The following is a 25,406-nucleotide window of genomic DNA, read 5'->3' on the forward strand; positions in this document are numbered from 1 at the left end:
CATTTCGACACTTTAATTTTCGAAGATCTCAAAACTAAGGGGTATACCTTGGTTTTTTGGAGAGTCGAAAAAACTTTTGTCGAATTTCGCGGCCAAATGGGCATCAAACTAACCCTATGGCATTAAGATGTAGTCTCCATGGAAACCAGCCCACTGCGATTTCAGATACTCTTGTGAGATGAAAGAATCTGAGGTCAAATTTGTTCAAATTCCGTCGTTTTTTAGCACATTTCCAAGAGTAGCCAAGCCATGCAGCATAGGATTCAGCCGGCAGAAGGTTTTTATCTACCTATATACATGTTGTATTCCTGCTGGGAAAATCAGCTTCGCATCAAAACAAGTGAAAAAGTTTCATGGGGGAAAGCAAAATCGACCGAAAATCGTGTTTTAGCACGATTTTGACCATTCGTAAATAGCCCACGTTTTTTTACGACGAATATTAGACTAGTGCGCAATTGCATAATGTAGATGGATTACTACCGCAAGGTTAGAAGCCAATTTGGAAGCTGGTACTCTTTAGGAATCCCGTACGGACAGGTCACCGCTGGGACTTGCCAAATTTTCGACATTTTAAGACTAGTGTTTGTTTTTCATCAAAGGGCAACTTTGGGCTACAACATTCAACTCTTGCTTCCCCCACCACCTACTGCACCCCCTCCCTCTTAAAAAATACTACATTGCAGCTCCGTAAGCCAAGTACTACAAGGGTTACGTAATCGAACGCTAGCTTGGGGTTACAAAATGACCCTGTTTCTGAAACACTCGCCCCAGGCTATCGCGACTTTGGAGATAGTCTCGGATAGTCTCGCCCTCGGGAGGGGTCGCGTTGGATAGGTATTGAAATTTCCTACAAATCCCGCACTCAACCAGCCTAATCGGTTGAGAGGAACCAAAGTTATGAGCTAAATACTGCGCATCAAGTTTGAAATTTTTAAATTTACCGCTTCTTTATGCAGCTGCTATGGTTGAATGGCCGCGAAAATCTCTGATATCGAGGCCAACTTGGTATATTTTAATAAACGTTAGTCAAATTCGAAGCATACATTAAGAAAAGAGAGAAAATTGAAAATTTGTAATTTTTTCAAATTTTCACAGGTGGGGACCTGTGTTACGTGGATTTTTAACATTGATTTCCCATACAAAAATTTGCGAATGTAAATATTTACATAAGATAATAACAAAGTACTTTTCTGCATCGTAATAATCTCGCAGGTGTAAATTTTTTGGTGTTCATTTGGTATAAATTTGTCACCACGTGGTTTAAAGTTGTCACCCTTGGAGAAACAACTATTGATACGAAGGGCGTCAAATATTATTTTAAACATCCGTAATTTTGCAAACATATGGCGCTACATACTTATTTATTTAGATGTGATGCATCATAATATTTTATTGTTTCCCGTTCTACCCCCTCAAAATTATGGAGGTGAAGGGTTGAAAACTTTGAGGCAAGGTGAGACTCGTCCAGAATTGATGAGATGGGATAGCATAGTTCTTGATAAATTTACACATTTTTCAAAACAGCACAAGTTAGCTGAGTATGTAATGCTTGTGTACACAGAAATATTTAAATTAATTAAAATTATTCAGTAAATACTTATCCTATGCGGTTTGGAACACGATGGCTGTGGAATATTGAATAAATGCAGTATTTAAGCAGGTATATGCGTAAATATGCAAGGGAGTAATTATGGTGATGCAAATACACATATAAATAAATAATTATCTTGCAAATAATTATCCTGAAAAAAATTAAATTTAGGAAAATCCTTCAACCTGTTTTCTAGCCCGCTTCGACTATTTTATTAATTCTATTTTATTAATTTAACTTGTTAAATGCCCAATTAAAAAATAAGTTTTTATTTATTCCAGATTTCAAATATGTGGTAAAATTTTAAATTAGTGAAACTTATTTAAAAAATAAAATTATTCATTATATGGCGGCACACAGCTCAAGATAACCTCCTTAACAGCGCCATCCACATGCGCCAAGAAATCGGCAAACTTGTCCCGGATCACATTCGTACGTCGGATCTTGTCCAGTACACTTTCTTGCAGTACAGATACATGCAATCCCAGCGTCCGGATCTATTTCAAAGTTGGATAACGTCATGCCAGTGACAAGGGTAGCAAATAGCAATAACACGAAACGTTTTAGCATTCTGAAAATGTAGAAATAGTAAAAATTTGAATTATATTTGGGTTTTAAATTTGCCCAAATTTATTTAATAATTTCCAAATATTTAATTAAGAGTGGAAACGCTATCTTGGAAAAAATATTTTACACTTGTAAATTAATTTAAAAAATAATACCTGAATTCTTAGCTCGTTTTCTGTGGAAAGATTTTACCAAAAAAAATTTATATAGTGTAAATTGAAATGTTAATCAGATTTCGCCAATGGTGAAAATGACATTAATTAATTGCCAAATCGTGATCGATTTTATATACGTGTCCCAAGTTCGTTTCTAATCCAGAAATATGCGCATCTGTACACGTGAAGACAATATTTTTTCTATATTTGGATCTTGTACATTTGTAAATGTGCAGTATTACATAAGTATGTAAGAGATGTGGTGCACAGGGTTTCGTTTTTGCCGTCCGAAACTCTTTTTGCCTGGCCACAAGGCCAAAAGCGGGTAAAAGTGGGAAAAATGGCCAAAAGCGGGAAAAACGGCCAAAAGTGGCTGAAAGTGGGAAATCTGCCCAAATTGGCCATAGAACGGAGTTGCGGTAAATCTTATTTCTATCGAAAGTTGAGATTAGTGGATATGGTGCGGAGGTTGTGCGGCGTCTTTTGTCGTTTGTGCGGCGTCTTTTGTAAGTGTCTTTTGGCCACTTTTGCCCGCCGTCCTGGCCAATTTAGTTTTGGCCACTCGAAACCCTGGTGGTACATGTTCAATAAACAATTTTATTTTATTTTATTTATTTTATTTTATCCTGCCACTAAAGTTTTGAAGGCTACAGGCCACCCCCACTCCCATGAAGTTCACCCCCACTTCCCCCCCAATAGGCCCTGCTGGGCAGTGTTTGTGAAGTTTAGGGTGTTTGACCGTCCTCTTGTGACCTTTCGGCGTTGGCGAATCTTGCGTTTCAAGGTGGGCTACCACCCCCCTACCAATCACGAGTGGACTCTTCCATACTATTTTACGTTTACAACTTTTACTACTTACTCTCAGTGCCGACTCACAGTGCCGGCTCATAGGGCCGAGGGCGCTTCTTCTGAAACCGGTTTTAGGGCGTAACCGACCACCCCCACTCCAAAAACGTGAATGTCTTGTGTGCCTAAGCTATGCTAGTTCCCGAAAACATAGCCAGCGTTTTTGTGAAATGTGTATGTTCCAAGGAAATGGTGTCGGAGTGAAGGGAAACGAATAAGCATACCTGTATTAGTGGAGTCTTGTGCGAGTGCCCCCCACTTTCTCAGTTTCAAATATTTTTCGGTTTGCAAAACAGTCTCACACCCATTATATGATCTAGTTGTGGGAATAAGGTCATTTGTCAATGGGAAAAGTGATATGTCTAGTGAAATACTGTCAAATCGCGTGTAAAATTGAGCGTGTTAACAGGTGCAGCGGATCTGGGTGTATTCAAATCGCATTTATTTGCTCAATTCTTAGTATTTTCCGAAAACGAAAGCTCTTATCCAGAATCTCCACCTAGATGTGAAACATCGGCCGCTATTGTTGTGAAATATTTATCTATTCATGAAATGCTGTCAAAATGGCCAATTTTGGGATGAAGTTAGTCTTGCTGGAACCTTCGCGATTTTTATTACCCACGACTCAGATCGTGTAGGGGTGTGGTCCCTGCACCCCCAGGATCAGCACGGAGTATGAGTGACTGATTTCTGTTGGGGTTGACCTCACTCGTGCACTCTTAGTGATTAATACAGGCGAGAAAATCCATTTTATAGATTTTTAGCGGTCTTGAAAAAGGATCTTTATCTGAACTAATCCCTTTAATCTTTCTCTGAGTGAGCCCAATTGGACTCTCTGCGCGCTCTGAGCCAAGTACAGGTCACAATGTCGACACAAGACGACACCCTAGGAGATCCGCCAGATATCCTACCAGCGGGAGACTCTGCTGCTACATCCCAGACTCGAGGAAGGCCCCGATGATCTATTGTTGACAGAATTTCTACTGCCCTCGGCTACGGCGACGCACCCTCTACAAGCTCATGTGTCCCATCAGTGCCCCCAGTTATCCCCGACAATACTGCCATGAGTACGTCTGTTCTAACCGTACCAGGCCAACGGCGTCGAAACTCAGTTTCTCCGTCATCCCTCAATATTACTAAGAAAGACACATTCGCTTCTGCCCGTCGGTGGATCCAGCAATCCTTTGTCATCGACCCCACCGCAAGAATTAGGAAGGGGGACGTTTTTATCCGCTATGCCCTGTTTGTCGATCAGTCGGGGGAGGGTGGCGTCGCTGAGACCACCCTCGGCAAATACATCAAGGAATTGTTCCCCAATGTTGCTAGTCGTCGAACTACCGGGGCGGACGCCCACACCTTCTTTGAGGGCATCCAGTGGGCAGATGCACCTCCTCCCGATGATCCCCAACAACAGCAACAACACGACTGGGGGGAAATTCTCTCTCGTCTGAAAACGTCCACCCCTACACTTACAAGGGAACCTTAAGTACTGTCACCTCTCGATTTCCTTCGGAATAACCTTAATCAACAGATAATTTAGTGAAACTAAAACTTTGTCATAGAACATGCGGTGCAAAATCGCGTTTTCGCGAAATATTTGGCGAGAGCTGCACCAAAACCTGCCATTTTCCCAATGCTTTTAACATAGCCACCAGCCTTTCGAATGATGAAATGAACTTTATAGAATCTTAATAAATTATATTTGTACCTGTCCGCGTAATTTCAGCCGATCACTAATATGCACAAAATGATGCAAAGATTCGCAAATTTTTGCAAATTGCGAAAATCTGAAAACTTTCGTAAATTTTGAATTTCTTCGTTTTTTTAAATTCAACAAATTTATCAGCTTAACTGATATAAAATATATTTTTCTTATTGCAAAAAATTTGCAAAAATTTGCAAAAACTGAAATTCGCAATTTGCATGAAAATAAGTTAAATAACCAATGCTAGTCTATTTTTACGCATTTTTCTAAATTATTTGCGGTATTTATTGTTGCAAGTTGCAAAAACTTAAAGTGTGTGCAATTTTTTAATTCAATATGTAGAATTTTTTGCAATGCTTGCATATTTTAATTGTTCAACGAATTGGTTTTTCCTTTATTCGCTCATACCTACATATATGAAAATTTTTGAGTTTCTAGAAAAAGCAAAATTTAAAAATTCTAAGCTTCAATTTTTGCAAATTTTTTGCAATAAGAAAAATATATTTTATATCAGTTAAGCTGATAAATTTGTTGAATTTAAAAAAACGAAGAAATTCAAAATTTGCGAAAGTTTTCAGATTTTCGCAATTTGCAAAAAATTTGCGAATCTTTGCATCATTTTGTGCATATTAGTGATCGGCTGAAATTACGCAGATAGGTACAAATATAATTTATTAAGATTCTATAAAATTCATTTCATCATTCGAAAGGCTGGTGGCTATGTTAAAAGCATTGGGAAAATGGCAGGTTTTGGTGCAGCTCTCGCCAAATATTTCGCGAAAACGCGATTTTGCACCGCATATTCTATGACAAAGTTTTAGTTTCACTAAATTATCTGTCGATTAAGGCTATTCCGAAGGAAATCGAGAGGTGACAGTACTTAAGGTTCCCTTTGTTAGAAGGGTGCCAAGGGGCGCACGAATGGCTGTCGCACAGTCCCTTACCCAAATCCTCAAGGAAGTCAATTCTGGAGAAAATGAAGAAAGCTGGAGAAAGCTTCTTCTCTTCACATACGCTGTTCTCCCTGTTCCCCAGAAGTCTGACCAGGTCAAGAATTTGACGACTTGGGTTAAGTCACGAACCTCTGCCTGGGAGGAGAATTTCGCAACCCCACAACCACTTCCACCTCGTCCACCTAACAAGAAACCCCCTGGCAACGACACGTCGAAGAAAATTGAGGCGAAACTTGCCGACGGGGATGTCAGAGGGGCCATCCGTCTCGCCTGTTCCGAAGATACAATAGCGCCCAACGACGAGGGCACACTCTCCGCCCTCCTTATCAAGCATCCACCTCATCCACAACCGACAGATTTCCCTCAGGCACCCGAAGACACCTTAACTTTACCAGTTGTTGCTTTGGAAGCGGGCAAAGCGATCTCTACTTTTCCGCCAGGGTCAGCCAGGGAGGACTGGACGGATTACGACCTCAGATCTTGAAAGATTTGGTGGGGTGCAACCAGGGGGAAGCAGGTGAGGATCTCGTCAAGGCTATCACTGCTTTCCTCAACCTAATTATGAAGGGTGGAGTCCCACAAGAATTTTGACATGTGTTCTACGGGGCATGTCTTACTGCGCTAAAGAAGAAGACTGGTGGAATCAGACCGATTGCTGTGGGGAACACATGGCGTCGTCTCGCCGCCAAAGTAATTGTGGCAAGGATCACCCCGCAACTTGTCCAACACTTTTCCCCTCATCAGTTAGGAGTAGGAATTAGGGAGGGGCGGAAGTTGGTGCACACACCGCTCGGGTTTATTGGAATCACCCCCACATATCCCCTAAAGCGTTCTTAAAAATGGACTTCAGGAACGCCTTCAACGAAGTGAGACGAGACACACTTCTCCACGCCGTTAAGGAACATTTGCCATCTATTTTCCCATTTATCTCCCAGTGCTACGCGTCATCATCAAGTCTTTTCTACGGGACCATCCCCATCCCTTCTCTCCTGGGTTGTCAACAGGGAGACCCCTTAGGCCCCGCCCTGTTCTCCCTTATAATTCAGCCAATCGTCGCCGCGATGGAGACAGAGCTCAATATATGGTACCTCGACGATGGCACTGTTGCAGACTCGCCTGCGAAAGTCCTTGCTTCCCTTGCAACGGTTTCAAGAATGGGGGAGGAAGTGGGGCTTCATTTGAACCATGAAAAATGCGAGTTAGGAATCCTGGGGGCCGATGTGGACACGACCATCTCAATACTACAACAATTTCGAGAAGTGGCCCCCGGGATTCAGCTGATGTCCTTGGAGAGTGCGACACTCCTTGGCGCACCCATCACGGATCAAGCCATCGGCGCTATCTTGACCAACAAGACTGAACAGTTAGCCAAGCTATCCCAACGGCTACGGCAACTTTCGTCCCACTCCGGTTTCTACCTCCTCCGAGCGTCCATATCCATACCACGACTTATCTACTTTCTCCGCTGTGCTCCCACATGGAGAAACTTCAATGCCCTCACCCACTACGACACGACGCTTAGGGACGTTTTAGAGGGAATTTTGAACTGCTCACTCTCTGAGGATGCTTGGATGCAGTCCTCTCTACCCGTGAAAGAAGGTGGCCTTGGGGTTAGGCACTCTGTAGACGTGGCGATACCGTGTTTTCTCGCGTCCGTCTACAGGGTCCTGCCCCTCATGGATCGTCTTCTTCCAGAGGATATGCGTGGCACTGATGTCGCCATCACAGAAGGAGAAGAACGCTGGTCAACCTTTGGACCACCTGAACCCCCCCCCAGAAACAATAAGAAGCATGCAGGCCGCATGGGAGCGCCCAATTCTAGACGTCACCATATCTCACCTCGTAATCAGTGCACCCACGCCAGAGGATACTGCTCGACTTCGTGCCCTCCGTGACCCGTACGCCGGCGCATGGCTTAATGCCCTACCCTCCCCCCAGCTTGGTACACACCTCCCTAACGAATCGTTCCGTGTCGCCATTGCCCTGCGCCTTGGATGTGATATTTGCCAACCCCACAAGTGCCCATGTGGGGCGCAAGTCACCGCGCGAGGCTACCATGGTCTTTCCTGCCGCCGGAGTGCAGGTCGCTGGTCGCGCCACTCTCCACGCCACGCCCGGGCTCTCCGCTCAGCCGAAGTCCCGTGCATCACTGAACCACCCGGTTGTTCACGCCAAGACGGGAAGCGACCGGACGGGATGACTTTTGTCCCCTGGTCTCGAGGCAAATCCCTTGTATGGGACTACACCTGCGTGGACACGTATGCCCCCAGTCACCTTTCTGACACAATTCGCCACCAGGGCGCTGCAGCCAGCAAGGCAGAAGAGCGGAAGAAGATGCATTATGCTTTTCTCCTCGACAGATTCCTCTTTGTTCCTATTGCGATGGAGACAACGGGTGTGTGGGGGCAAGAGGGACTGTCCTTCATAAAGGAAATTGGGCAAAGAATTGTGGCTCGAACCGGTCAGCCGAATGCCGGCACATTTTTACGTCAACGTCTCTCTCTCGCCACTCAGCGAGGAAATGTCGCGTCAATTCTAGGTACTCTTCCAGCAGGCAAAGAGCTGGACGAGATTTACTATTTTTAGACTTTTCACGAATTTTTAGGTTAGGATTTTCTTTTAATTGTAAGGATAGATAATATGTTCGACTCCTTTGAAGTCAGCCTTTATGATTTTTTTAATTGTGTAACTACTGAAGCTCTGCGAATACATTACCTTACTAATGATAATAAAGAATTACTAAATATTATTAATGCAGCCAAACATCGAAGTAATGAAGTTAAAGGTCAGTTGATAAGTTTGCACTTTATCAAAATAACAGGACCATACTAAATAAATAAATGTGTAGTGTTGGTAAATATGTATGTAATTGTAAAAATTAATCAAATCTATTAAAGTTATCTTGACATTTTGTGCACTTTGGATTCTGATGGCGTGATGGTGGATTAGAATACAAGAAATACAAAAAATACATAGGCATGTAAATGCAGATTAGAATAAGGTACTTAAGGGACCTGTCCTTGTCAGGGCTTGGTCGGATCGTTGGGGAAAGTTGTGTTTTTGGTGGGAAGACGGAGCGAGCAAGTATTGACGCATCAAGGAGTACTGCCAAATTCAGTGTTTCGTTTTGGACGTCCAAAATTAATCTGGACATGGCCAATGTCTAAAAGCGTCCAAAATTGTCATGTCCAAAAGTGTCCAATGGGGCAATATGGTCTTTAATCACCAAGGAGTCACTTTGGCACATTTCTATTTTGGGCACTTATGGACAGGGTGGTTTTAACCAAGTGAAACACTGGCCTGTAAAGTTTTAATTGGCAAAATATGACTCATGCGCAGGGTTGGAAAAAACCCAGGGTTTTATTCAAAAATTTACGACCCACGGGTTTTAATGGGTTTTATTGGTTTTTTTGGGTTTTATTAAGAATTTCAATAAAAAATAGTTTTTAACTATTTGAAAATTTAAATGTTAGCATATATAATTCCTTGTTCAGTATGTATAAACCGTACGAAGTTGTTTTAGTTTTTTTTTATTTATTTTTTTACCAAGTTTGTCAAGCTTAAAGTCTACAATCGATTTTTATCGAATTTACATGAAAATTGTAATAATGAAATTAGTTTCTCATTTGCAGTATAAACACTCTTTCTAAGGTTTTCTAACTTTTAAAATTCAATTTTATGGTAAAACTTGGCAAAATTCGAATAAAACCCATTAAAACCCAAATAAAACCCAATAAAACCCAAATAAAACCCATTTAACATGGTAAAACCCATTGGGTTTTATTAATTTGTAACCCATTAAAACCCACTAAAACCCAAAAACCCAAACCCAATAAAACCCAGGGTCGGAATACCCTGCTCATGCGACCCAAACATACGAACTTTTGAAAAATACCGTCGCTGTGTAACCCAATTACGTGAAAACTACCATTTTTTTGCAAGAAGTCAAATTTTAAGTTTATGAGATGCCTTAGCTACCAGATGCTAATACAATTAGGGAGTGGTGAATAACTACACCTGCATCAGTGTTGCATATTTCCCACCTAAAAGACTTTTCCCCGTGGGGAATGGGAAAAAGTGTGAAAAATTATTCCCACCTATGGTCTGTCCAGAAATAATAGGCGGTTGGACTTTAAATTTGTGTAGCTTTTGAAATTCTGAACCGATTTTCAAAATTAAAAATGTTATGGAAACCTATGGGTATGTAGGATCCACCCCTCTGCAAACAAGTTCCCTCCGCCACCCCCACTCGTAGCCACACCCCTTCAAAACTTAAGTTGGCGTCTGGAATCTTCGTCTTATCTTACTGGGTGTCCTCGGAAGGCTTACAAGGTAGGCCAACCAGCCCCACGGGCCTTAAAATTAATTCCCCCCAGCCACACCCACCATAAACCACACCCCCAAGGTTTGGTATTTTATTTATTTTCCAATCCATTGAGTTGGGTATCATTCGAAAACTATTGATCTAATAATCTTGAAAACACTAAAACAAACCTTTTATGACACACCCACCTTCCGCCACACCCCCTTCAAAAAACTAAAAACTTAGGTTTACTAGGTACCAAGTGGGGTATCATTCAAAAGGTCTATACCGCAGCAACTCAGTGACACACAAATAAATAGTATTAACCACTCCCATGGGCTGCCACACCCCTCCGGAAGTGGAAATTATCAAGATGCTAATACCCCATCGAGTGGGGTGTCGTTTGAAAGGTAGGTGCTGCAACAACTCGGTAACGCATACATTATTACCCTTCACCGTTAAAACCTATCGCCCCACCCCCAATGGAGGTGTGGGTGCGCCCACGTTCGACAACACTGAGGTTCACCATAGGCATGTCATATGACATATCAAATTCTTCGTGGTTGGAACAGCGTTACAACGATAGATTAAGTTTCCAAAAATAACCATACCCCCTGTAAGTGTGCCATTAAAGATTAGCATTAGATTCAAGTATTTAATGCAACATATTAATTTCACTTAGGAGGAAAACGTACGATCTTTGCAATGCCCGATTTTGATGCCCCTTGGATATGTTGTTGGTGTATACATATGTAGCGAGTGATACTGCTATTTATGCACGATATTAATTATTTCATCAATTTTATCCACTTATAAATTTTGTTTGATGATGAGCAAGTGAATTTGAGACGTGAAGGATGAAATTAATTTTTTTTAATCCTGCCAATTATGTAATATGATACGTTAAAAACATAATTTCTCCAATAATTCCGTTCTTATAGTAGCAAGTTTTTCCTTAAAATATACATTTATTTTTACCCCCTTAAATTAATTTATCTTATTATATGCCCAATTACAAAATTTATTTTACAAATTTCCAACCTCTGGTAAACTTTTTTGTAAACTAAGGTAAGATTACTACTAAAATTAAATTTAGTGAGAATTCCTTCAACAGAAATTTTAAATTTGCGGCTTTCTTACACAAAATAAATTTTGGCATAATTTTATCATATGGCGACACACAGAGCCAGAAATCCTCCATGACAGCGCCATCCACATGCGTCGAGAAATTTGCAAACTTTATTCACCCCACATTCGTAATCCGGATTTTGTCCACTACACTTCGGTGCCGTACAGATACATGCAGATTCGCCGTCCGGATATGTTTCGAAGTTTGTGTTGGATAACGTCATAGCATTGACAAGGGCTGCAAGAAGCAATACCACAAAAAGTTTCAGCATCCTGAAAATATAGAAATAATGAAAGTTATAATTAATTTGTCCTAAATATGTTTGGGATAAAAAATTGCTCAACATTATTTCAGAAATTAAAAGAAATATTTAATTCAGATTGAAAATTTATATTGAAAAAAATATTTTATACTTGTAAATTAATTTGAAAAATAATACCTGAGTTCTTAATTCGCTTTCTGTGGAAAGATTTTACCAAAAAATTTTATTTAGTGTAAATTGAGATGTTAATCAGACTTCGCCAATGGTGAAAATGACATTAATTAATTGCCAAATCGTGATCGATTTTATATGCGTGTCCCAAGTTCGTTTCTAATCCAGAAATATGCGCATCTGTACAAGTGAAGATAATATTTTTTCTATATTCAGATCTTGTACATTTGTAAATGTGAAATATGTACGAGATGTGGTGCATGTTGAATAAACAATTTTATTTATGTAGCCAAACATCGAAGTAATGAAGTTAAAGGTCAGATGATAAGTTTGCACATTTGCAAAATAACAAGACCCTAGTAAATAAATTTGTAGTGTTGGTAAATATCTATGTAATTGTAAAAATTAATCAAAACTATTAAAGTTATCTTGACATTTTATGCACTTTGGATTTTGATGGCGTGATGGTGCATTAGAGAACAAGACATACAAAAAATACATAGACATCTAAATTAAGATTAGAATAAAGTAATTAAGGGACCTGTCCTATGTACATTGGGTCGAATCGCGGTTGCGTTTTTGGTGGGAGGAGGAGCAAGCTAGGATTGATGCATCAAGGAGTACTGTCAAATTTATATTTCAGCGGTAAAATCCGAAATTTGACACACATATGCCGCATCATAATATATCATTGTATCCTACTCATCTTACACAATTCGTTATAAATTCGTTACATTAATTCCAAAATGTTGAGGCAAAGAAAGATTCGTCTAAAATTGGGTACAAATCGTGAAGATTGAGTTATCTAACTTCAAATCGAATGTATGTACAGGTTTGTTGGTTGGTTAGTTTGGGCACTGTTGAACTTTCCCGCACACAAAGTCTATCTTCGCCCCGTACTTTTCAACTACTGTGCTACAAGCTTATGAGTCACTTTGCTGGTTTGACGGTCCCCGCTCCATAAGTAACATTCACAAATCACACCCACCAACAGTCAATTTTTCGGCTTTTAAATACTAGTTTATCGTAATTTAAAAGTGTAATTACTTCGCGAATCCCATCATTAAATAACTTTTGGGGTATGTAAATGAAGAATTAAGTATTAAATTTTTACGTAACGTAAAGGAATTATTGCACATTTCGTATTTTATGCAGTAACAAAATTTTGAACATTATGTTTTTTATCATTTAAATACGTAACATATCATGAATGAGATGAATAATGTTGTGCAATATTCTAAATAACTACATCCTGCGATTTTAACTTTACTACAGAATCTTAAATTTTCCATAACCTTAAAATGAGTATGTACTTATAACAAGGAAGTTCTGAACTTGCAAAATTCTAGTAGGTGCAATGTAAAATGTGAAATTGAGAAATGGCTACTTTATTCTTCGCTCAGAAATACGCTTAGAAATTAATATATAAAATTCTTAAACTTGTTATAAAATGGATATCGAAAAAAGTTGGATTGACTGCAAAATAAGCAAACTTGCAGTAAATTCATTTCCAGAGGACGGAATTAAACTTAAGTTCCCATTCCTTCATCCCATTGGCTATAATTATACGCCAGAAATCGGTTCGAAAGAGGTAAAATTTTTCCCACTTTTTGTAAAAATTAAGTAAATTTCCAATTATTTTTAGATAATCGCCTCAACAGAGCATATCCGGAACTTTCTTTGTCTCCACTTTCCCCATAGTCTGACCCCCTCGCGGATAGAAATCATTGTCGGGGCCGTAATTCCGTTTTGTGCTTGGACCTATCCACCCCAACTACCCGCCGAATATGGGCCACCTTATCGAATATATTGTCTCATTATGTGTCTCGCTCTCATACTGGATGACATCTTTGATGATCCAGATTCTCAAATTGCTACCATGGGGAGGGAAAAAGAAGACAGGAAACGACTAATCGAAATAATGAATAAATGTCTTGATCTTGAAGCAGGAACGTTTTCCGACTGTGCTGATGAAGACGAATTATTTTTGAAAACACCATTCGTCCAGCAAGTATTGTCTGCTGTCCGAACGGTATTAAAGAATGTAGAAGAGTTGTGTAAAGAAAATTTTAAGTATGCCAAAACCACCCTTTTCGCACATATTGGGGCATGGGTTCAAGCCCATGGGTGGAGCAAGGCGGACAATCTGGATAAATATAGTGAATCCTGCTATAGATCTTTTAGAATTAAGGTAACGTACCTTGTCAAACTTTAAACTACACTGTAAAGAATTCTATCACCGTCCGGTGACACTACGCGATTCTAATATGTTTTAACAACTTTGTGACAGTATGTGACTGATTAGTGACATTTTTACGTTGATTATTATATATTTGCAATCTATACGTTGTTATCTTGTGTGTTGACAGGAATTCGGTGGATTTTCCATGGTCATAGTGATAAGTGTCGTGTCAGGAATTAAACTTCCACCCTACCTGACATCCCATCCCCAAGTGAGACACTTGATGCACCTTTGCGAATCCATTTGTTGCATACAAAACGATGTCCTTGGAGTTTGGAAGGACGTCGTGGACAAAGAAGGTGCAGGTAGCATGATTTTGCACAAGGTGAAGAACGGAGTAGAAATTTGTGAAGCTATTCGGACCGAAGTGGAACATATGAGGTGATCTTTTATAGGGACTGGTTTTTTATTATTAGAATTTATGACGTTTACTACGGTTACATATATTGGTGGAATTAATTACGATGTTAACGTTAACAAATCATTGTTAGGCATCGTCAACAAAAAAAGCCAACTTATAATGATGTATACCCCAGCTATGTGAAAACCCCAATGTTTTGCAAAAAAGCAAAATATTTACTTTATAAAATTCCTTACTATAATAATTTGTCTCCTTGGTTTAGTATTGCGATAGATGACTACATCTTGGTTCGAGCATCCCTCCTCGCATCGTACGAGGGTCACACCGAGCTTGAAAGATTTGTCGATGTGATGGATAATTTCATCGTGGGACACATGTTCGCCGTCGCCTATTCGCAAAGATATTCCGCCGAGGGGGTCGTGCAGTTGACGCAGGATTGGAAACCAATCCATCAAGAGAGAACATAGTTTGTAAACTTCAAGAATTCCAGAAATAAAATAATGTGTCGAGATTATATTACAATAGGTATCAACTTTTTATCAACTTTACATATTTCATCTTAAATCATTCTCATCAAATTTTGAAGATACACTTATTTAGAAGACAATGTTGTAACGATTTGAAACGTGCGGGACCATTCCATATAATAATACCATGCCCAAAATATGTGAAAGTATTGTAACAAATTCGAATTTGTTACGCGTCGGTGTGAAAATTTATAGATGGGTGACAAATATGATTTTCGTGGAAAGTTTTATCACAATCTCCGTATAATTCGTCATATATATTTATGTAGTCCACAAGGTATCAATTATTTCAAAAACATACACCAAAACGAGATAATAATACAACAAACAAATATCCCAGGAATGATTGCTCATCATTTGTCAGGATTTGGCAACATTATGCAAAAAACAGGATGTATAAATTGAACCTACCTACGATGTATCTATATACGTATGTAAATGATAAGATAACATGAAATATTTGTTTTGCAACAGGACACGACTTATCCGTAGTGATAAGGAAGCTTAACAACGTTTCGCATATCACTCCATCTCCACCATACGACAAGCTACATCATTTTTATCGGCGTTATTATTTTTTTGCGATTCATCAATTCATAAATTTACAAATTTTTCGGCATGGAAGCCTACAAAGTTTTAAAAATTGTCCTTGTACTTTTTCAATTGGTCAAATTGGTAAGGTTTTTCGAATTTGGAGCATATAGTGTATTTTTTTTAAATGTACACATTATATATTTAATTTGTGATATTCTCTAATTTTTGCCATCACAGGTCCTTAACTCCATCGTGATATATATTTATCGCAAAGGTGACAATGGGTACTTTATGGGAGCGTCGTACAATAAAAATCATGACGCAGAAGCCTACGTTGCTGCGACATTTATTGGTTACATAACTTTTAACAAGGCCCAATTAATTGGACAAGTCTTCAACTATTTTTACAACAGGAGGAGTTTTTACAGTAGGGGGGCACTAGTAAGTTGGACTTGAATTAATGAAAAACATGGGTATTATTCAAGGAACTATAAAAGTTGCAAATTACTGAAATTTTGAAAAATTTATAGTGTTTACCACCATCTATAAACTATCGTTAGCAGTAAATGCCGTTTTTTTCAAAATCCTGGTTAAAATCCTGGTCAAGACTGGCTGGTATTAACCAATTTATGCCACTGGTTAATACCATCTGAAACTTTTTATCTTTACCGTGCCGAGTAAGAATTTCCACCAAATTTAAATTTGTTACTATCCGGTTAAACATTTACTCCGAATCGTAACAAGTTTGAACTTGGTGATATCTTTTGTCACGCATTCTGTGACAATCTATGCCAAACATAGTTACCACCGCACGGTAAAAAATACAACTAACTTCGTTTTTTCATATCGCCAATATTTTACTTTATGATGTTTAATTTAACTTGGAATTGGTAATTAATTTAAATTATGTTTTATGTAGGAAACAGTGATGCTCGTATACGGGATAATTGCCTTTCTTTTCAGTGGCGTCATCATTTTGCACTTTTGGCTAAAATTTATACCAGCAAACCATTTCACTGAAAATGATCCTGCCTGCGTTGGGATATGGATGGGGAGTCTGAGCATCGTCCTTGCTGTGATGTATCTCGTGGAGATTGTGGTTTCTCAATTTATGAATTCCATGAGTCAAAGTGGAGATAACCGGGGTGGTGGCATTGATACGGTTGATAAGGGAAGGGTGGTACAATATCATGGTGTTCCGGCTAACGAGGTGAGAATGAGTTAGTAGCTAGGAAAGTAAATCTGTGGGACAATTATTTAATTATAAAATTTCAAAGAATAAGAAATTTAAGTTAAGAAATTCAGAAATATATATTTATTCGGTGTGACATGTAGGGTTGTACCGCTGTCCGCTCCAAGCTCCCTGGGAATTTAGGGATTTTTGAAACTCCCTAAACTCCCAAAACTCACGGAGTTTATATTTATTCCCCCATAAGCCCAATGTTAAAAATAAACTCCCTAAAACTCTGGGAAACTATTATCACTCCCAGGGAATCGTACAACCCTAATGACATTTATTTAGCATAATTTGATAAGGTATTGATAAAAATTTAAAGTTAACACTTTTGATAATAGTATGATTAGGGATTATGTATATATTTCTAAGAAACTTACACAGTCAACAAAACGTGAATAATTTTCTAATTAAAGATTCGCACTGGATGAAATATATATTGGATTGGGGAAAAAATATACTTTTGAAACCGTTGTCAAGTTTTGTTTAATAAATTTACGAATATAAAAATACAAGGAATCATTTATCTTTATTCTGCTGTAATAAATTGAGTTTGATTTACTAAATAATCGATTAATTCGCGATTTATGAACACCCGTGGGCATATTAAATTTTATTGATTTCACTAAACCATCCATACAACGACCATTTATCCATACAAGGCCGTGTAAATATCACAGTTTTTGTGATATTGTTTGATTTTTGTGATTATCATAACTTACGATTTTAATTGTGATTTTGATAGTCCCCATCTAGCGCGGTATATGATAGCTTTGTAACATGGCTAGATGGAGACTATTAAAATCACAATATATCACACAAATCACACTGTTACATGATTAAATATTATTAGAAATTTATCCGACATCCGATTCTGAAACTATTTCCAAATCCATTCTCTTATCGTAGCACAGAGTTAAGAAACTTTCCACTTTTTGTTCAGATTATCCCAGTCTTCAAAAATGGAGATCATTATCGGCAACATGATTAGTGCTACGGCTGCCAGGGCTACCGCAAACGTTGGGAAGATGAGAAATAACGGGAGTGGAATTATGTGATACATTTTTAGTGCCACAAAAATAAACAAGACGCACAAAATGAAACCGTAAAACATGAAAATTGCGACACATTAGGACGAAAAGTTTTCCGTTATGGCCAAATTAATTTCACAGGGGGAATAATAATAAAATTTAATGAAAGTTAAGGATCGATTAAATTCTTTGAAAATAATAGTTATTTCTTGTACCACCTCTGAACTTAGAGTGGGTTTGGTTTCTGTAGAATAAAAAATTAGTTAGCTACGCGATTTGCTTATTACAGGGTAAGAAGTAAAAATTTTTAAGACTTTTTGCTAAATAAAAAACTGGAATTATTATCTCTTGCATAATTGAGTATTTGTGCGGAAGAGTTATATACATATCGTCGAACTAATTCTAAAGCGAGCTACATAAGTATGTGCATTCATTGTAATGAGGTATAGTCAGGAAAAATATTATTTTTTAGGAATAGGTCTCACTAATATTAGAATTCCTTAGCATTAATTAATATTAAACATTTTAGATATTTTGTTTGGCAATATAAGTAGTTTTAAATTTTAGCTTATAAATTTGAGATAAGAAAATTATTCCTTGCTAAAAGAAAGAATTAATCCTTGCTAGGTTTAGCAAAATCCTATTGAATATTTAATTATTTTCTAGTTGGAATCAGTAAAATGGTCGTTAAGTTGATCCATGTGAAAGATAATTGTATTTACTTAATTATATTTTATGTATTTAGCAATATGTTTACAGAAAATTAAAGGAGTGGAGACAATAGCTCGTGGAAATTTCTCTATTCATCTGCAATTAGGAAACGTAAGAGATTTTGTGAATATGTGATTGGAAAGCAAATTTGGACACAAATTTGGAAAACATGAATACCAATCGTACAATAATTAATGTATAAATATCGACTTGCTTTTCCATGTTATTCAGAGAACCCTAGCAAACTTGATACAATCAAGGAGTAGATAAATTTCGATTGGTGCATTATTTGCAAAAAAAACATTACTTACTTACAATGCGAAGAAATTACGTGTGACTCTTGAAGCTTAACCGGATTAATATTAATTTGATCACACCGTTATATAAGCTAACCGCATTTTTAAGGGTTTTGCGGGAGTTTTAAATTTTTTAAAAGCAATAAAATTAGTCCCGATTAAATCTGAGTGTTACACATTCGCATTACTAGTAATTGTGTTAGATTCCTATTATTACTCACCGTTCCAAAACTCATATCTGGAACAACTCTCGAAAATTTCACATAGCAATTTGTACATCCCTCGTGTCGAACGACATTAACGCCGTAATCGTATAGCTTAACAATGCCTCCCCATACGTCGTCATGGTTGATCTTTGACACATAAAGAAGTTATATTGCGCCAATCCTGCGTAAATTCGGAGACAACGTTTCCCCATGATTTGTCTCTTAACGTGTCTCTTATCGTAGCACAGGGTTAAGAAACGTTTCCATTTGTTCCTGAGATTTTTCGACTCCTTAAAAATAGAGATCATTACCGGCAACATGATTAACGTCACGGCTGCCAGGGAAACTGCGAATGTTGGAAAGACGAGGAATAACGGGAGTGGGATTACGTGATACATTTTTAGTGACACAAAAATAAACAGGACGCACAAAACGAAACCGTAAAACATGAAAATTGCGACACATTGGGACGAAAAGTTTTCCGTCATGGCCAAAATTATTTGACAGGAGGAGTACTTAAAAAAATACTGGGTTATTTTTGATCGTCCAGTAATCACAAGTGTTCTGGAGTTTTTAGACAGCGAGGAAATGCAGCTTGTCATGAGATATGCGGCCAAGGTAGGGGCACAAATTAAAAATGACATGACTCGAGCCATTAGACAGCATTGGAAAATTAGAGTGTACTTCAACGGAATGAAGATGTATTGCGTGAAGGGAAGCCATGTCGGGGGTATTAGGGTATTAGGGTTTCGAATAAGCTGAAGGGATCCAGTTTTAAGTAAATGCCGCAAATGGGGACGATAACGGCGTAGATGGAGAAAGTATAGGTGATGACGTTTAGAGCGATGCCGACGATATCCTTGGAAATTTTGGATTTTGAAGCAATGCTGGAAATATCTGTAGAAAATAGGTAAATTTTGAAATGTTTAGTTAATCTTCGAAGTTTGCATAAACTTCGAATCTTGTAGAATCGTCGAAGTTTGCAAAACGTAACCACAAGAACATCATTCGACTTACGTATTTGTTTTTCTAGCACAACAATTAAGTTAAAAGCCACTGCAGCATTTTCTGCACACGATTTCGTCACAAGTTCCAACAGTTCGACAAGCCCGTCAGCAGACCCGACCAGCACGATGATCATCATTGTTGGGAATTTTATCTCTGCAAAACCATAAATCTTGGCCAGTGGTAGAATCAGAAGAACAAGAATGGCAACAAATAACCAAAACATTAGTATCTTCCAGAAAAATAAGTCTTTCGAATTTGTTCGAGAAACCATTTTTTGTTTGGAAACGTTCCACTCTAGTGGAAATGGAGGCATGTAGGCAAACAATTTCGAAAAATTGTCAAGTGATCGCCACATTAGTGGGGTGACCGTCATTATCAAAAATATTAAGGGTGGGGACGTTTCGTTTATTTTTTGTTAGGAAATTTCGGACGATAAATTACTCGACAAGTAAAGTTATTTTCGGATTAAAGTCTGAAACTTGAATGAATTTGGTTTTTGTCATGAAAAGGATAATTTGTCTACGTGCCCGACCCAGTGTTGCAAGTGGTTTAAACCACTTTTTACCGGACACTTGGGAAAAGTGTGGTAAAGACATTTGTTAACACCCACCAAAATCAATCAGAAATGGGAAGAAGTGGGAAAAATGTTAGTTCTTATGCGACATACGCTGGGTGGCGGAAATTTTTTTCTAATTTTTCCCATTTCCCACCGGGAAAAAGTCTTTCAGGTGGGAAATATGCAACACTGGCCCAATCCCTCAAAAAGTTTTGCGGAGTTGGGCTAAATCAAAATTTAGAATCATTACACAATGCATAATTGAGTATTTGTGCGGAAGAGTTATGTATGGACATATATGCGTAGTTATTTGCTTGAAATTAAATTCTAAAAAATTTATAAAAAAGAGTAAATTAGATAATGGACTTCCTCTTATTCAACGAGTCTAGAAGACATTTCTTATCTTCTGGTTTCATTATTTGAAGTTACATTTAATTGGTTTTGTGCCATATGTAGGTAACTGTAATGGCTTTTTATACAATTTGTCACAATGATTTGGACTGATATAAATTTTAAATTTAGCAAACATTTGAGACGCGAAAGGATTGCTAAGTAATTAAAAAAGTATTAATTTCGATAAGTACTGTATTATCTTATCGAATATTTATTCATTGAAGTTAATCTCGTCCTTAATTAGATTCATATGTCAGATAAGTATAAATATTTACATATTGATTTAAAATTTTTGAAATGGTATTGTTCGGAATATTAAAAGATTTCGAAATTCTAGGGTACATTTAAAAGTTGGAAATGTTTATAGAAGTAAATACACCATTTTCTTCACAATATTGCGCAAACATGCCGTTCAATACCGATAAATTAATTAATCTAATAAATAATTAAGAGTGTAAATATTTAACTCTGTCCGATCGTCTCAAGATTTTTTCCTGTTATTTACATAGAGGCAACAATCTTACCACCAAAATTAAAATATCAATTAGAACAGTATATTAAAAGGGTTTCTAAATGTTTAGTAACATTTTTTTAATAGGGCTCAAAATGTACGAGGAAACACATCAAATTTTTTCCCCAATATTGTGTAAATGTGCCCTTCAATACAAATGATTAATTAACCAAATTCTTAAATAATTAAAAGTGTGCATAATTCCAGCCGATGGTTTCAAGAAAGTTGCATAATTCCTTCGCAATTAGGGGAGACACAATTAATTACACCGAGGCAACAATCTTAACACCAAGTTGGCCATGGCACGTGGTCCTAGCACACTTTGTAAGGCGTCCATCCCCTCAATATTGTCCAGCAGGGTGGATCTATTAACCAGGAGGAAGTTAAAAGCTCCGTTTTCTAACTCCTACATAAAGAAATTTTCAATAAAATGATCCTCTTAGTTATTATTATGTAACAATAATTACCGTAGCGTTGGCCAGATACGCGTTTTCAAAGAGAAAGAAGGCATTTTCAGAATTAATATTTTGCATCAAAATTAATTCACACTCTTTCCGTAGTACAGTCTCACAATAGCAGTCAGCCAACTTGAGTAGACCTAAAATATCAGAAAATGTAATATATTCAGGGTTTCGCTTGGTTAAAACTACCCTGGACAGGACATTGTCCAAAAGTGGTTTTGGACACGAATACTGAGGCGTCCAAAATGTCCCAAAAGTGTCCCAAATAGGAATTGGGCAAAGTGACTCCATGGTGGCACATTGCCCCATTGGACACTTTTGGACACTAGCCATGCCCAAAATAGATTTGGACGTGCAAAACTAAACACTGAATATATTGAGCAAAAATAATAATTTTAAACAGTATTTTCCCCAAACCTAAAATATTATCGTACTGATCGACCGAGAAATACACTCTGGCATGGTAAATGTAGTACAGGAAGGCTTCAAACACGCAGAATTTGACATCCGGAATATCAATATACCTAGTGGATGAAATTAAATATGAAATTACTCTCTCTTCAGGTTCAGTTGGACCTGGAAAGATGGGAGACTAAATATAGGTTAACGTTAATTATCATGGAGCGGGATTTAGTCTCTCCGGGTTCAACGGAACGTGCACAGAAAGTAGATACAGACCTATTTAGATTTGTTTTGGATTAAAACGAGATAATTAACCAATAAATTCACAATTTCAACATAAAAATTTGATTTCTTTACAAGAGTAAAGCAAATCTTTGCCAATAATTTGATCTCGTTTTGATCCCCAGAAATAAATTTATAACCTAATTACAAAAATAATTACTGCAAAATAAATCAAATTACTCACGAATCTCTACTCTCTTTCCACTCGTTGTCAAACATCTTGGCGAAGTAGATACTCCTGCATTTTAGAATGACCCGATGTGCCTTAATCTTTCTACCCTGGATGGAAAACGTGACATCGGTGTCATCCTGAAGGTCAAAATAAATAAAAAATTAGAAGAATGACACCCTCTAATTATTTCACGTCCCGTATTTCTCACCGAGTTCCAAAGGCCGGCAATATCTTCACATAAAGTTCGTTGCGCCGTGTCACACCCAAATTTAATTTGTGGATTAAAAGACCGATACGATTTTTGGTAAAGAATTGCAAAAATCTCGTCGATTCCATTGTTCAAAAATATATGGGAAATTGATTCATCTTCCGCAACGTTTTTTGCAACTAGATTCTCCTCCATTAAATGGAATACGCAAGTTTCTTCGGTAAAATGTGTCGTGATGTCTCGAACGTTGCTAAATTTTGGGATATCACACCATAGATAGGCTGCAGGTGAGACGAAATGAACCGATCCTTGGACCGTCAATCCAAGAATGTTGGTCTTGCTCGCCGTGATCTATAAATTGATTAAGTTTTCTGTTAAGCGGTCATTCGACTCATGGGCGCAGCCACAGGATAAAAATTCGAAATTCATATATGACCCATGTTAAACTAGCTCCTCCCCTTTATATCACACCATGTTATAGCCCACCCCTGCCCACCCTCGTGGCTGCGCCTATGATTCGACTGTGATAATGTTATTTTTTTAGTTTAACGTGCAATGTAGTTTTTGTGATTTAATAATCGCCATCTAGTGGTGGACATGGTAACCAAGTATGTACCTATATAATATCTAGATGTCTACTATTAGAATCACGTAAATTAATCACGTAAATAAATTACAGTTGGAAGTATGAACAAATATAAATGCGATCAATTAATCTTATTTTTTTAATGAATTTTTTAAAATTCGCATCTCGATAACTAATTTCAATTTAAGTTTGTCAGTTATTTGGAAATGAACTTGATAATTTGACCAAAAATCAATTTGATGACTATAATTTTTGCGCCAATATTTACAAACCTTCTTAAACGGTGGTAGATTTGGTGCCTCGAGTTTTTTCGGTTTTCCCGGACTTCTCTTTGTCACCCAGTAAAAGACCTTTTTATAAAAAAATGGTTGACGCTATAAAATTATTTTTTACTAACAATGCGAGGCCGCGAAGTGTTTACTTCAGATCTTGATGGGACTAATTTTATTTTGTTCACCTCAAAAAATAAGCCGACCCATAATTTTGAATTTTCGATAATGCTCAAATTTGAGCGCGTGACGCGAATTTCAAACTTTTTTTCAGCCAAAATCCTGGATTTTAAAATCTTCAGAACTTTTTAGTTTTGGCGCGAATTAAAAAATCCAAAAATATGTATGTTCAGAATTACTTCCTTAAACTTGAAAAAATACTAGTTTTCGAAATTTCGAAAATTCTGAAATTTTCTGAGTTTTGCAATTTTTCGAAAATCATACCCTACACAAAAAGTCGAATTTTCAAAATTTCGAAAACTAGTATTTTTTCAAGTTTAAGGAAGAAATTCTGAACATAAATATTTTTGGATTTTTTAATTCGCGCCAAAACTGAAAAGTTCTGAAGATTTTAAGATCCAGGATTTTGGCTGAAAAAAAGTTTGAAATTCCCGCAACGCGCTCAAATTTGAGCATTATCGAAAACGCAAAATTATGGGTCGGCTTATTTTTTGAGGCGAACAAAATAAAATTACTCCCACAAGATCGGAAGTAAACATTTCGCGGCCTCGCATTGTAAGTTGTTCCTAACGCGATAATCACACTTTGTGATTTAATTGTGATTTATGATGTAAGTGAAATATGTGCTGTGATTTTCGTGATTTTATTAATCGCCATCTACATAGCACCGTATACGTATTTACTATCTGCTAGATTGCGGGTGCTGAAATATCATGAAATCACACCGTGATGCGATTTACATCAGAGTGACGGGATTTCACAAAAACTAATTTTAAAACCGATTTTCGCCCCATGGCGATTTTTAAAATCACAATAAATCACACCATGGTTTTATTTCGACCCCTCCAATGAAATTTCGCTAACATAGCAAGACTCTCTTACCTCTCCATTTTCCATGAGAGCCAAACTAATCCAATAACTGCACACGAGAGACTTGATTCTCCCCATCGTGGCGTCCACCTGGATTAGGAAGGGTTCCACCAGCCCAAAACCCCACTGGTGAACGTGGCCATCGTCCGTTAACACCAACGCGATTACTGACCCCGGTGAGAGCACGGCGCTTGTTACGAATCTCCCACTCAGACTCCCCATCTTCTGTTGGGGACGGTAAATTGGTTCCGGTGAGTAATGTGACCACGCATATAATTCGCCATTTTTCGTCACCATCATCATAAAATTAGTTTCGACAATGAACTCTGAAATAGTGGTAAGGAAGGAGTGCTAAAAAATTGGCACTATTTTTGCACAATAAAACCCGCATTTGCTTACCTTTCCCCTCTTTACCGCAAAGTTCCGGCACCTTGACAACGTTCGGGGGGACGAGGTCGTTCCGCCGAGTTGCGAGATACACGTCGTCCTCGTGAGTTATGAGAATGGCGATATTCCCGTGAACATGGGCGAGTCTTGCGGAACGTAAGAGGGAGACGTTATCATTGGAAAAATCGCGAAATATGTCCCATATTTGCAACTGAGACTCCATGATGATTGTTTTTCGTTGAGAATTGTTACGATACTAGTTTTACGCAAGAGGTTAAAATTATGACTGGACATTGT

The 25,406-nt window shown here is 37.9% G+C and overlaps 3 protein-coding genes across 3 annotated transcripts; 2 read left to right on the forward strand and 1 right to left on the reverse strand.

Annotated features, from left to right (window-relative positions):
- Nucleotides 1-6,656: 6,656 nt before the first annotated feature.
- Nucleotides 6,657-8,403, forward strand: LOC110862884. The gene is made up of 2 exons (XM_022112092.1): nt 6,657-7,561; nt 7,668-8,403. The coding sequence occupies exons 1-2, from the start codon at nt 6,657-6,659 to the stop codon at nt 8,401-8,403; spliced, it is 1,641 nt and encodes a 546-aa protein (XP_021967784.1).
- A 6,913-nt stretch (nt 8,404-15,316) lies between these two features.
- On the forward strand, nt 15,317-17,149 carry LOC110862887 (protein snakeskin). Its single transcript, XM_022112096.2, has 4 exons — nt 15,317-15,487; nt 15,584-15,787; nt 16,266-16,556; nt 16,997-17,149. Exons 1-4 carry the CDS (start codon nt 15,431-15,433, stop codon nt 17,009-17,011), a joined length of 567 nt encoding a protein of 188 aa, XP_021967788.1. The 5' UTR covers nt 15,317-15,430; the 3' UTR covers nt 17,012-17,149.
- Nucleotides 17,150-20,953: 3,804 nt separating this feature from the next.
- LOC110862885 (RCC1 and BTB domain-containing protein 1) lies at nt 20,954-25,406 on the reverse strand. Its single transcript, XM_035845915.1, has 8 exons — nt 25,122-25,406; nt 24,735-25,048; nt 23,676-23,753; nt 22,818-23,168; nt 22,622-22,746; nt 22,171-22,277; nt 21,760-21,890; nt 20,954-21,698 (listed from the first exon to the last, which is right to left on the reverse strand). Exons 1-8 carry the CDS (start codon nt 25,330-25,332, stop codon nt 21,552-21,554), a joined length of 1,464 nt encoding a protein of 487 aa, XP_035701808.1. The 5' UTR covers nt 25,333-25,406; the 3' UTR covers nt 20,954-21,551.

Source organism: Folsomia candida, unplaced genomic scaffold, assembly GCF_002217175.1.
Source record: "Folsomia candida strain VU population unplaced genomic scaffold, ASM221717v1 Fcan01_Sc075, whole genome shotgun sequence".
Classification (NCBI taxonomy): Eukaryota; Metazoa; Arthropoda; class Collembola; order Entomobryomorpha; family Isotomidae; genus Folsomia; species Folsomia candida.

Coding starts and splice junctions, on each gene's coding strand:
- LOC110862884 (XM_022112092.1), top strand. CDS start 6,657: ATGGACTTCAGGAACGCCTTCAACGAAGTGAGACGAGACACACTTCTC. Junction 7,562..7,667: donor ACAGAAGGAGAAGAACGCTG/GTCAACCTTTGG, acceptor CCTCGTAATCAG/TGCACCCACGCCAGAGGATA.
- LOC110862887 (XM_022112096.2), top strand. CDS start 15,431: ATGGAAGCCTACAAAGTTTTAAAAATTGTCCTTGTACTTTTTCAATTG. Junction 15,488..15,583: donor TTTTTCAATTGGTCAAATTG/GTAAGGTTTTTC, acceptor TTGCCATCACAG/GTCCTTAACTCCATCGTGAT. Junction 15,788..16,265: donor TTTACAGTAGGGGGGCACTA/GTAAGTTGGACT, acceptor TGTTTTATGTAG/GAAACAGTGATGCTCGTATA.
- LOC110862885 (XM_035845915.1), bottom strand. CDS start 25,332: ATGGAGTCTCAGTTGCAAATATGGGACATATTTCGCGATTTTTCCAAT. Junction 22,278..22,621: donor TGGAAAGAGAGTAGAGATTC/GTGAGTAATTTG, acceptor TTCATCCACTAG/GTATATTGATATTCCGGATG. Junction 21,699..21,759: donor CGTATCTGGCCAACGCTACG/GTAATTATTGTT, acceptor TTCTTTATGTAG/GAGTTAGAAAACGGAGCTTT.